Source organism: Lynx canadensis, chromosome E2, assembly GCF_007474595.2.
Source record: "Lynx canadensis isolate LIC74 chromosome E2, mLynCan4.pri.v2, whole genome shotgun sequence".
NCBI classification, from domain to species: domain Eukaryota; kingdom Metazoa; phylum Chordata; class Mammalia; order Carnivora; family Felidae; genus Lynx; species Lynx canadensis.
The window spans coordinates 50819727-50831399 of NC_044317.1; the positions used below are offsets into that span (position 1 = coordinate 50819727).

Consider the following 11673-nt stretch of genomic DNA (forward strand, 5'->3'; position numbering starts at 1 on the left):
GAGGATGGCCGCGCGCGCGCGCGCGCAGCCGGCCCAACCCCCTTCTTGCCGGCCTGCGGGTGGCACAGCTGGGCCACAGCTGGGCAAGGGGCGGTGCCTCCGGGCGGCTCGCTAGCCACCTCCTATTGGCCGGATGCCGAAGCCACGCCTTTCAGCGTCCCCACCCCCATCCCCAGCCCCGATTCGTCTGCTTGGCGGCCCTGTAGCTTCTTGCCAGGCCATTGGGCGCCTGCACTCGCCTTCCAATTGGCCCACTGAGCAGCCTCGTTCCCGCAACGCAAAGAGAGCGGACACCGCGGAGTCCAGAGCGTTGGGCAGACGGGAGGGCCTTTTATTCGCGAGGATCGGGGGTGGGGTCCTAGGTGTGGAGAGACAATAAATACTGAGGAATGTCGGGGTCTCAGTGCATCCAAAACGTGGATTAGGGTGCTGGGGTCCTGGAACTTGGCGGGTCGGAGGACAGGTCAATAAATACCCAAACTGCCGAGGCGGGCGGAGCCTGCTGTGGCCCCGAGAGCTACGTACGTGAGGAGGGCGCGCGAGTCCCCGAAAAAGCGGGGCTGGCGAAAGCAAAAGGTTCTCGAGAAGGCGGGCGGGGCTCGCACTAGACGTTCGCCGCGGGAAGAGAACATTCCCGGGATAGTAGGGCCTCATGCACAGGGATTTGTGGTCTGCGAGCCGATAGGCGGGGGGCGCGTGGAGGGTGAAAAACTGATGGCCGAGCCCTGGCCCTGCTGTCTCCTCTAGATCGCAGTTTGCCCATCCACGGCGGGGCCTCAGCCAGGCCGGAGTTAGTAGGTGGTTGGTCTGCGATTCTCCCCAGCAGCAACTGCAGCATTCCCGGTTACAAGCCTCCCTGGAGCCTCCTGCTCCTCCCTCCCCGGCCGCCAGGGGGCGGGCCCGGATCACAGGGCTGGAGCTCGGGCGGAGACCCACGCTGGGAGGCGCTGTGAACCGGGAGGCGGTAGGAATGGCTTCTGCGCCGTGCCCAGGTCACCCAACCCTCCAGCTTGGGGTCCTAGGGTTCAGGGGGCGAAGGCGGCTCCCGGGTGGCGCCAGACCGGGGCGAGGTGGTGGGCGCAGGCCACCAACCCAGTGCAGCCCAAGGCGGCGGCAGCAGCCAGAGCAACGGCGAACAGGAGCAGGGAACGCGCCTCCGATAGGTCAGGCTTAGGGACCTGCGGACAAGAGGGCGTGATCAGGTCTTGGCGGCACGGCCCCCCGATTGGCTCCTGGGACTCGCCACGCCCACGCCTATAGGTGGGTTCACAATCCTCTCTCGTCCCGCCCCGCCCCGCCCCCGCGGGCAGTTGCGGTTGGTCCGCGGGCAAGCTTCAAGTCTCGTCCGAACTCGCCACTGGCTGCTTCCTAGCGGCCTGAGCTGATTGGCTGCCCGCGCATCCTCCCTCCCCGCGGCGGCCCCGCTCGACAGAGGCGCAGCTAAGCAAAGGAGGCTTGGGGTGCTTGGTGCGAGGAGGGGGCGCGGCGGCGGGCGGGCGTGAGCAGCCGGACGTACCCTGGCAGGGAGCAGCAGGTGGCGGCGGTGCATGGGGCCTGGCCCCACCAGCGGGCATTGGCCCAGAGCCACGGCCGGGGGGCCATCTAGCTGGAGAGAGAAGGGATAGGTGACCCGATCGGAGCCCAGCCCGGCCCGGCCGCCCTCGGCAGGAGGCGAGAGACAGCGAACGGAGTCGGGGAGGGAATCTAGGGAGATCCTAGATGGGATCTGGTTAGAGGCCCGGACCGAGGGCTGTCTGGTAGACGTGGGGCTGAGTGGAGGGTGTCTGCCGTCTGGAACCCCAAAGACATAGGGTGATCCCTAAATCCGGACGGGGAGACGGGGCCGGGGTTGCAGAGGGGCCAGCAGGCTTGATACAGGGGAAAAAAGAGGGGTCTTACATGGGAAGGTGCATCCGTGGCCCGGGGACTGGGGACCCCCGTGACAGCTGGAAGGAGAAGAGAGAGGCGTAGGGCGCGTGGAGGGACGGAGGAGGGCGGTGGCGCGGCGTGCCCCAGCCTGGACCCCTCGCCCTCCCCCAGGTGTCCACACACGCCGCGGGCCCACCTCCCCCCGTCGCCCTCGGGAAAGGGGACGGATGGGGGACTCGCCTGCGTCTCCCCCGGCCTGCAGCAGCTCCATCCGCTCCTGCAGCTGCCGGACGCGCGCCTCCAGGTCTCGGTTCCGGGCCTCGGCCTCACGGAGCTGACTGCGGGGAGGGAAAGACCGTGAGCCCTTCCGGACCGGACCTGGGCGAGACGGGCTGCCGACGGTAGCGACCAGCCCCGGCGCCCCGGCCCCGACCTGGCAAAGCTCTGGTTGGCTGTGCGGATGGCCTCCAGCTCCCGGCTCAGGCTCTGCCGTGTAAGCACCTCCTCCTCCAGGGCCTCCTGGAGCTCCCGCAGCGTCACCTGGGCCTCCGCCGCCACCGCCGCCGCCGCCGCCGCCGCCGCGGGAACGGCCTCCGGAGCTGCCGCTTCGGCCTGCGTGCGGGACCTGGCTTAGGGCTGCCCGCTCCTGCAGCGCCCAAGACTTGGGCACCGGTTCTAGGCTGGGATCTTCCCTTGTCCTCTAGATCTTTCCGGAATCCCCACAGCTCCTGCAGTGACCCAAGTCTCCTCCTTCCCTAACTAACCCCAGCCTCTGCCTTGGTCTCCGGCCTCCAGTCTGGGCCCTTCCCACCCACCTTCCACACAGGAACCAAAGGGCTATTCCTACAACTCTTACCCAACTTGACCATGGCCCTCCCCTCTTCTCCAGTCCCTGGGCGTCCTCAGGAGAAGGCCTGCCTCACCAAAAGGCCCTGTTTGGTTTGTCTCTGTCTCCCCTGCCCTCATTCTCCAGCCCCCTCTTCCGGGAACAATTCAGCCTAACTACCCTCCTTTCCGGTTCAAGAATAAACCTTTGCCTTGAGGTTCTGTCTGCTGACCAAGGGCCGGCCCCCTCCTCCCACACACAAAGGCCTTTATTTCTTCAGAGGGATGATTTCTGACTGAAGTAACTTTGTCTCTACTTTGCATTCTCTCTTTCTATCAAGCCAGCTCCCAGAGGGCTTCAGGCCGGCAGCACACAAGACCCCGGAAGCCCCTGCCTTTCTCGGATTCTCCCTGACCGACCTTCTCCTCCAGAGACTCACTGTTTCCTCTGGTGGCGGCACCGTGGGCTCTGGGCTGGCCGCCCGCACAGGTGGCTCAGGCAATGGCTCGGCCTCCAGTTCCATGGCCGTGGGGCCTGGGACCTCCTCGTCCCTGGGGAGAGGAAGAGGGCGAGGGGAGGGAGAGCCGGGCCCCCTCAAGAGGTTGTCCACCCCCCTGGGTTTAGAGCCAGGGCTCCCTCTTCTGTGGGCGTGGGACAGCCAGGCCCTGAAGGGCCCCTGGAGTGAGGAGGGGGCGGGGCAGGTTGATGGGACGGGTCCCCTTCTTGTTAGTAAAGGCCCGCCCTTCACATGGCCTCAGGCCCCTGGGAGCTGGCCTCTCTGCACCTTCTGTGAGAACCTGGGGTCGAGACACCCATATGCGGGGTCACTTCATCTCCCCGTCCACGTGACCTTTGCAGACCCCTCTCCTTAGGACTTCAGGACAATGAGGGGGACCCCACCCAGCTCTGGCCACCTCCAAAGATACAGTGTTAAGACTGGGTGTGGGATCCCAGGACTGATTCTAGTTCTCTGCACCCCGCCCCCTGCCATCCCCAGCTGCTGGAGGGAGACCCCTCCTCCCCAGGAATATGAAATTACAATAAAAGTGGATGGCCCCTCGCACCCAGCACTCCCTCTCTGGAAACAGGTCTCAAGGACCCCAGGATCCTGGGCACCCCCCGAGACCACGCTGCAGCTGTCCATCCAATCTGGGTTATGACAGAGAAGACGGGTTAACGGAGTCCTGTCCCCCCCCCCCCCCCCAGAAAGGAGAGTACCGCACAGTGGCTCATGTTTGGCCTTCGTTCAGGACAAGAAGGGACATTTTGATACATTGTTCAGCAAAAGACTAGATTGGATCACAGCATGTTCTCACAGTTGTCCAGTTTGTGTGTGCGCATGTGTGAGCCAGGGAGCTCCTTTCCCTTGCCAGAATTTTCTAATTTACCAGTGACAAACGATGTATTGTTTGTATAATTAATGTTTTTAAAAGGCTTTATGGTTAGGGGCGCCTGGCTGGCTCAGTCAGTAGAGCATCTGATGCTTGATCTCAGGGGTCGTGAGTTCAAGCCCCACATTGGGTGTGGAGCCTCCTTTAAATAAACAAACAAGGGGCGCCTGGGTGGCTCAGTCGGTTGGGCGTCCGACTTCAGCTCAGGTCACGCTCTCGCGGTCTGCGAGTTCGAGCCCCGCGTCGGGCTCTGGGCTGACGGCTCGGAGCCTGGAGCCTGCTTCCGATTCAGTGTCTCCCTCTCTCTCTGCCCCGCCCCCGTTCATGCCGTGTGTCTCTCTCTGTCTCAAAAATAAATAAACGTTAAAAAAAATAAACAAATAAAGAAGTAACTTTATGGTTATATGAGCGATTCAAAAAAGTTTGTATTCCTTTAAGACTGATTTTAAAATTCTGTTTCTTATTTTCTAAGATTCTGAGGTCCCGTGGCTGGACTAGCAATCTAAAAGTGGATGCCTGGAAGATTCTGGAAGGCCAAGTCTGTGGCTCCGAGGTTTTGCAAGGGAATCTAAAACTTCACAGTACTTACGGTCTGACATCGTAAGGTCCTACAACTCCGGACTCCTAACAGTCCTTGGTCCCAAGACGCTACGCTTCTGAACCTGATCCTGCAACCCTACTGGGAGCCCCTGAACAGCGCTTACCTGAGGGCCATGCAGGAGTAGGAGTAGCCCACAAATGGCAGGTGGACCCCCAGGGGCATGCCTTCCCGCATGTCGGACAGCGTCTCCTGTACCAGAGAAATCCAGATGTGGAGTGACCTGTGCTCCTCAGGGCTGGTGCCTCACCCCTTCCCAGTCTTGGCTTGAATGCCAGCTCCCCACCCCATCCCAGCTTGGGGCCTCCCTCATCTTCTTTCATTGTATCCGGCTGCTTCCCTCAGGGTGCTCTCCACAGTGTCATTCTATACTTCTCCCGACTACACGTGGACCGGGGCTGGCCTGGTCCCTGTGGGTCCCCAGCAGTACCCAGCACTGGGGTGGCTTGTACAACAGTTGAGAGAGAGATAGCCTAGGAGAGATTCCTCTACGGTGTTTTCCTGCCTCACTTCTTTTCCTTCCAGGTCTCGGCTCAGATAGCCGAGGCTTCCTCCTCCAGGAAGCCCTCCAAAACTTTCCAGGCTGGGTGGGGAGCCCGCGCCCCCCTCCGCACACCCCCCCTCCCTTGTCTCACCCCTGAACTCTCCCTCTGGGGCACCACTGTCTGGGGACAAGTCTATGTTCCCCACTGGACTGCGAATCCAGATCACCGCTGGGTTCCCGGCGCTGGGTGGGCACAGAGCAGGCGCTCTGGGGGAGGAATGATTTCAAGACCCCAGGAGATGGGTACTATTCTAACCCCAGCTCTCTGGATGAGGGATGGGGGTGGGGCGTGGGTGGGGGGGAATACCCTCTGCCCAGCAGGGGTCGCAGGTACCTACCCCGCCCCCGCTCACCATGGCAGTGAGCCCGTCTTCCACCACATCGAAGTTGCACGTGTCAGTGGCACCCTCGAAATCCGGTGTAAATGGGGGCACGCTGTCTCGGAGACTGTCCCAGTCAAGGCCAAAGAAAAAAGGATGATTCTGGAAATCACCTGCTCCGTCCCGGCCCAGCCGCGTCTCAGGAGGACACAGCAGCCGCTGGATGAGGTCTCGGGCCTCCTCAGGGACCCCTGCGTCCGCAAGCGGTAGAGACAGGTGCTCCTGCACGAGGGAGAGGGAGGGCAGGGGATGCTGGCCTGGCGTTACGTGCCAAGGGAGATCAGGGGTTCCTCTGGCCGTGCTCACCTTGTAGTGCACGATCTTGCCGTAGGTCTCAGCCGTGGAGTCGGCGTAGAAGGGCGTCTGCCCGTAGAACATTTCATAGGCGAACACTCCCAGTGCCCACCAGTCACACTCGGGCCCATAGCTGCCCAGCCCGGGCCCGCCGCCCACAGCCTGCAGGATCTCAGGGGACAAGTAGTCCGGGGTGCCCACAGCCACCAGCGACCGCACCTGAGCCAAAAAGGTCCAGAGCTGGGCTCGGCCCCGCCCCTCCTCCTAACCACGCCCCGAGTGCATTAGTCCCTCCCCTTTTCTGTTCTAACCCGGAGCGGCTCACACACTTAGGCGTGGGTCCCCTCCCTGTAACCCTTCTAAATCTGGTCGGGCCCCCACCTCTACCTGGGCGCCTCAGCCCCGCCCCCACACTCTGCGCTTCTGTCCCCCCACCTGCCCCCACTCCTCATTGGTGGCCTCAGTGCCCGAAGCGGCGCCCCACGCACCGTTCCGTCCGCCCTCAACTTGAGGCAGGACCCGAAGTCGGCCAAGCGGATGTGGCCACAGCGGTCCAGCAGGATGTTGTCGGGTTTGATGTCCCTGGGCAAACGGAAGGGTGGGGGTGGATGTGAGCCTCCCTCCATCCATCTCGGCAGGTTCCACCCCTCCGGGCAGCGCGGCCTCGGGTCCCACCCTCTTAGGGACCATGCTCTCCAGCTCCGGGCCCCTCCACTCCCTAGCCCCTCAGAACCCATTTCCTCGGCTTCCGCCCCTTAGGGGACTCTGCAATTCTGAACCCCACTCCTCTGGCCCTGTCCCCAGTGGCCCCAACCAAGGAGGTCCCTCTGCAGGGCCCGCCCCCTCTGGGTCCCCACCTTTGCGGTACCGTGCCCAGGTGCAACTTTGCTTTCCCTCTCTGGGCCCCGCCCTCAGCCCCCCGCCCCTCAGCCCCTGCTGCGCCCACCTGTGTACATAGCCCAGCCGGTGCACTGAGTCTATGGCCATGACAATCTCGGCCAGGTAGAAGCGCGCCATTTCGGCTGGGATCCGCTCCCCAAACTTGCTCAGCAGCGTTAGCAGGTCCCCGCCCACGTAGTACTCCATGACCAGGTACTAGCAGGGGGCGTGTCATGAGGGGGGGGTCAGTAGCACCCCTCGGCACCGATCGCCGATAGCCCGGGACAAAGACTCCCACAGATGCCCCATCCCTGGGGAGAGACCCCGCAGCCCCAGCCCCAAGAGAGCCCAAGAGATCTCCGAGGCCAAATCAGAGACACTCCCCCCCCCAAAAAAACCCCTAATTTCCCCCAGGATGTCACCGGACAGAAGGAGGGAAAAAGAGAACTCAGAGAACCGCCCCCCCCCCAGTGCCCAGATACCCCCTGCCCAGTGGCCCCCACACCGACTAGAGAGCTATCCCAGTCCCGGTGAGAGATCCCCGCCCCACCCCCACCCCCGACGGCGGCATCTTTGAAGAGTCCACTAGAATCCGCCCGGGAAAAGAGCCGTAAGTGACATCTCCCCTCCCGGGCCAGGAAGACCAGTTCCTACCACACCCAGAGGCAGCTCCCCAAGCCTAGCCCTTCCTCTGCCTGACCCCGTCTCGTTAACTGCCAGCCTCGGGGTCGGGGTCCAGCTCTCTAGTCGCCCCGGCCCGGGGCTCACCAGGTAGTTCTCGTCCTGAAAAGCGAAGTGCAGCTCCGTGATCCAGCGCCGGTCCCCGTTCACCAACACATCCCTCTCCTCGCGGAAGCACGACACCTGCGGGGCACCCGCGGGCGCTGAAGCGGGCCGGGCGGGAGTTGGGGTGGGTAATCCTCGCGTCCCGCACGTCCAGCCCCGGCCCTCACCTCGCCTCTCTTCAGCATGTCCCATTTATTCATGATCTTCATGGCGTACACCTGGCCCGTCTGCTTCATCTTCACCACCGCCACCTGAAGGCCGAAACGGGGTGACAGGGGCTGAGGTGGCGCGGGGGGGGGGGGAGGGGGGCGGAAACACCCGGGCTCGCTCCGATCGGACTCCACCCCCGACACAACCCAGTCGTGGCCCCGCCCCACCGCCAACGCCACGCCCATCGACCCAAAGTCCCGCCCCCCGCCCCTCTGGTGTAGTTTTTCTAAACTCAGTCATTCATCAATTTCTAAGGACCCGCCCCGAACCCCTGTGTCCCGCCCACTGCGTGAGCAGTCGCGTCTCCCGCTCCGCCGAGCTGCAGTGACAGCTCACGGCTCACCTCGCTGAACGCCCCGCGTCCGATCACCTTCAGAATCTCGAAGTCATCCCTCTGCAGTCGGGCCTCCTTAAGCCTCTCGGCGATGGGCTCCACTGAGGGGCGAGGGGAGGTGAGAACCGAGGCTAACTGGGACCGACACCCCAGACAGGAGGAAGTCCCACCCTCTGCCCCTCAGTCTCCCCCTCTCTCCATCCTCGGTCTCCTCTGTCCCTTGTTCTCTCTTCTCTCTCTCTCCTAGGACTGTCAGTCTCCCAAGGGCTTCCCCACCAAAACACTGTGAGGGTTGGGGACTCCCCAAACTGCCCTCCTACAGAAAAAGGTGGGATGCCTGGGAACCCCTCTTTGGGAAGGCCATTGGGCCGGAGGGCCCTAGTGGCTGCAGGTGGAGAGCGCGGGCTCTGCAGGACCGACGGGGAAGATATGAGACCCAGGCCTTAGGGCCCCCTGAGCTTCAGGCCCCACCCCCACTCAGGCTGGTGGAGGGAGTGCCCAACAGGCCCACCCCAGCATCCTCAGTCTGTCTCTGGTCACCTGTCTCTGGAACATTCGGTTTAATCCAGTACCTCCAGGTTTATGATGCAGGTGGCTTTGGACCACACTTTGGGAGACACTGGATTTGGGGCTGGGGCTGGGGCTGGGGCTGGGAGAAGGAACAAGAAACACAAAGCCAGCGTGGACCCCCAAATCCCAGGCTCTAGTGTATTCTCTCTGCCCTCAACTCCACAAAGAGGGCTTCTTCAGTACCCCTCACTTACAGGTGGGGAGTCAGGGCCCAGGCGGGTGAAGCGGTCGTCCCAAGGCCCCACAGCTAGGAGTTAAAGGGGGCAGGTTGGGAGGGGGAGACTGGGACATGGAGAGGGAGGGCGGGAAGTAGCAGACGCCGGGGACTTGAGAGGCAGGACAGAGAGAGGGACGTGTGCAAGTGGGAATAAGGGCAGACGGAGTGCGTTATGGAAGGGAGAGAGGAGCCCCCCATGAGGTTCGGGGAGAGTGGGCCGCAGGCAGGGAAGAACCAGCCAGGGCCCAGAACGGGGGAGGGAGGAGAGAGCCAAGACGTTGAGCCCTTTTAAGGCAGCAGGAACCCAGGCCCCCTCCCCCGCCCGGGCAGCCCGGCAGGGGAGGGGCCGCAGGACGCCGCTCGGGCCACAAAAGGAGCGCTCCTTACGGGAGAGCCAGACCCCTGCCCCCAGCTCAGGGCTCAGTTTACCCTGCTGGCCCCACTTCACGCTCTGCGAAATCAGGGCTGACAGAGGTAGTACTAAGGGTTGGGGGAGGCGGAGAGAAAGTTCCTACAGGGGCTGAGCGGCCTGGCCTTTGGTCTCCACCTTCCTATCTGTGAAATGGGAGGGACAGGAGTGGGCCCTGGGTCAGAAGGAGATGGTCACAAGAAAGGAGCAAGAGGGAGAAGGCAGAGAGAGACACACGGAGCCCACGGACCAAGAGCAGGCCGCTGGAGGGGCAACCCAGTGTGGGGACCAAGTGGCAGGGTGTCAGAGAGACAGAAAACCCATGGAGCCTGGGCCCTGGGGTGGAGGAAGGGCCGGGCAGACACGGCCAGAAGCTGAGGCGGGCACATCTTCCCTCCAGACCTGTCTCCGGGGAAAGACCTGGCAAGAAGGGACTTTGTGGGAGAGCCAGGAGGTCGGAGGTCATGAGCTAGGAGAATGAGTGATGGGAGGGGGTTAGCTAGAGGGGAGTCAGGGCTCCCCATGCAGACCACAGTGAAACAGGGCTGGGGAGGTACACCCAGAAGAACCTTAAGCTGTTCCTCCTCCATCCAGGGGGTGAGGGGCGCTGAGTGGCGCCTGTCTCAGAGCTGGCTCTCCCCCGGGGCCCGCCTGAGTCACCGCACCCTCCCAGTGCCTGGGCACCTGTCGGGGCAGCTGGAGAGGCTGGAGCCAAACACCTGCCCGTTGGCCGCACCCCTGGCAGCTGCCCCGTGCTGTCCTTTCTGCCTGCCCCTGCGCTCTGGGAAACCAGGGTGGAAGGCCATGGGGCCCGTTTCAGTGGGGGCACCCTAAAATACGGGGCTCCCGGCATGTCCTTAGGCCTAGACTTTGTGGAGGGGGTACAGAGGGACCACGGGAAGCTGTGCCCAGCCCAGCCTCCCAAGTCCTGGTTGTGAGTCCTGGCTGTCCTGGCCTCTGCTGACCCCAGCCTGCCCTGCCAGGGTGGCACGGGGGAAGGGGCATGTCACCCTGGGACCCGGCACCGAGTTCCGGGCTCCTGAATGGGAGGCTCTCCCACGTCCATCCTGCCCCCAACCACCAGCCCCCCGTGCCCAGCCCCATCTCCTGCCTCTGCCCTGCCCCCACCGGCCCCCAATCCGGGGGCGTCCATGCAGGCGGGCACTCACCCCACTGCAAGAAGTCGGCCACATACTTGTCCTGCGCCAGGTCGGAGGCGCCCAGCTCCTGGTGGACGCCCAGGAGAAGGTCGAGCAGGGGCTCCAGCCCCAGGAAGCCGGGGTCCAGCACCAGCTGCTCGAGCCGCCTCAGCCGCACCTCGGCTGACATGTCGGGCAGGCAGCACCATGGCCCCCTCCCCGGGCCGGGGGCTCGGGGTCCTCCCGTCACGGGGCCTGGCAGCCCCTGTCCAGGCCTCGGGGCTCTGGCTGCATGTCTGCCTGTCCCTGGCTGTCCCCTGGGCCTCTCTGGCCACTTCTCTCTGCTGCTGAGGCCTCCTCCCCTCTCCCCACCCCTCGGTTCGGCCCCCTCCCGCCTCCCAGCCTTAACCCCTCATGAGCCAGGCCCCCCAACTCCCTCCTCCCGGGGCCCCTCAGAACACTTCGGAGTGAGATGGGGGGGGTGAAGAATTTCAACTCTCCCACCATGCACCCCCCCCAAAAAAAGGCGGAGCACAGAGGAAGCTACAGGTGTGGCAGATGCCAAAGATGAGCCCTCCCATTCCATTCCGAGGGGGCCAATTGAGGTTCAGAATGATCGGGTAACGCCCCCTTCTCAAGCCCAGGAATCGGGGTGGGGTGAGAAAGGGGTGAGGCCTGGGAAGGGGGGGGTAGGAGGCCAGCTTCGCGGGTGACTCAGCCACGGAGTCAGACTTTGGGATGGTTTAAATTTAGCCCTCAGGACCTCTGCTTTACACTGACTTTTTTTTTTTTTTGGCAGGAGGTGGGGAAGGGGTGGTGAGAGAATTGGGAAGGGAGGCCCTCAGGAGCCAGGACCAGGGGTGACCCGCTGGCCAAAGCCTGGGGGAGAAAAAGGAGCCCCCAAAATAGCTCCTTGGACCCTGGCCCCGCAGCCACATTCCTGCCCGGGCTAGGATTAGAAACAGAAACATTTCGGGGGGTGGAGGGCAGAGCGGGAAGACACCACTCCCTGCAGCAGCCGGACGGACTCTCGCTGTTCTCGGGAGGGCTGGACAGCTCTCCCGGAGGAAACCGCGGTCTCTAGCTGGCTCTGGGCGCCTGGGCCGCGTGAGCCGGCCCGAGGCGGCGGGAGGCCCAGACATGCGCACTCCGGGCACCTCAGGAGCGGCCCGGAGGACCCATCCGGACAGGCCCCCCGGAATATCCGACTTGGGCCGGTTTGGGCCC

The 11673-nt window shown here is 63.5% G+C and overlaps 1 protein-coding gene across 4 annotated transcripts; it reads right to left on the minus strand.

Annotated features, from left to right (window-relative positions):
* Positions 1–301: 301 nt before the first annotated feature.
* On the minus strand, positions 302–10842 carry DMPK (DM1 protein kinase). 4 transcript variants are annotated; one of them, XM_030298508.1, is made up of 15 exons: positions 10477–10842; positions 8121–8212; positions 7735–7818; positions 7550–7645; positions 6849–6997; positions 6391–6484; positions 5915–6121; positions 5582–5830; positions 4791–4876; positions 3135–3246; positions 2303–2481; positions 2110–2207; positions 1900–1946; positions 1517–1602; positions 302–1178 (listed from the first exon to the last, which is right to left on the minus strand). In XM_030298508.1, exons 1-15 carry the CDS (start codon positions 10634–10636, stop codon positions 1019–1021), a joined length of 1899 nt encoding a protein of 632 aa, XP_030154368.1. In that variant the 5' UTR covers positions 10637–10842; the 3' UTR covers positions 302–1018. The 4 variants fall into 4 exon arrangements, with proteins under 4 accessions (XP_030154368.1, XP_030154369.1, XP_030154367.1 ...); XM_030298509.1 differs by having other exon boundaries at positions 1517–1606; XM_030298507.1 differs by having other exon boundaries at positions 1517–1606; positions 5567–5830.
* Positions 10843–11673: the final 831 nt, after the last annotated feature.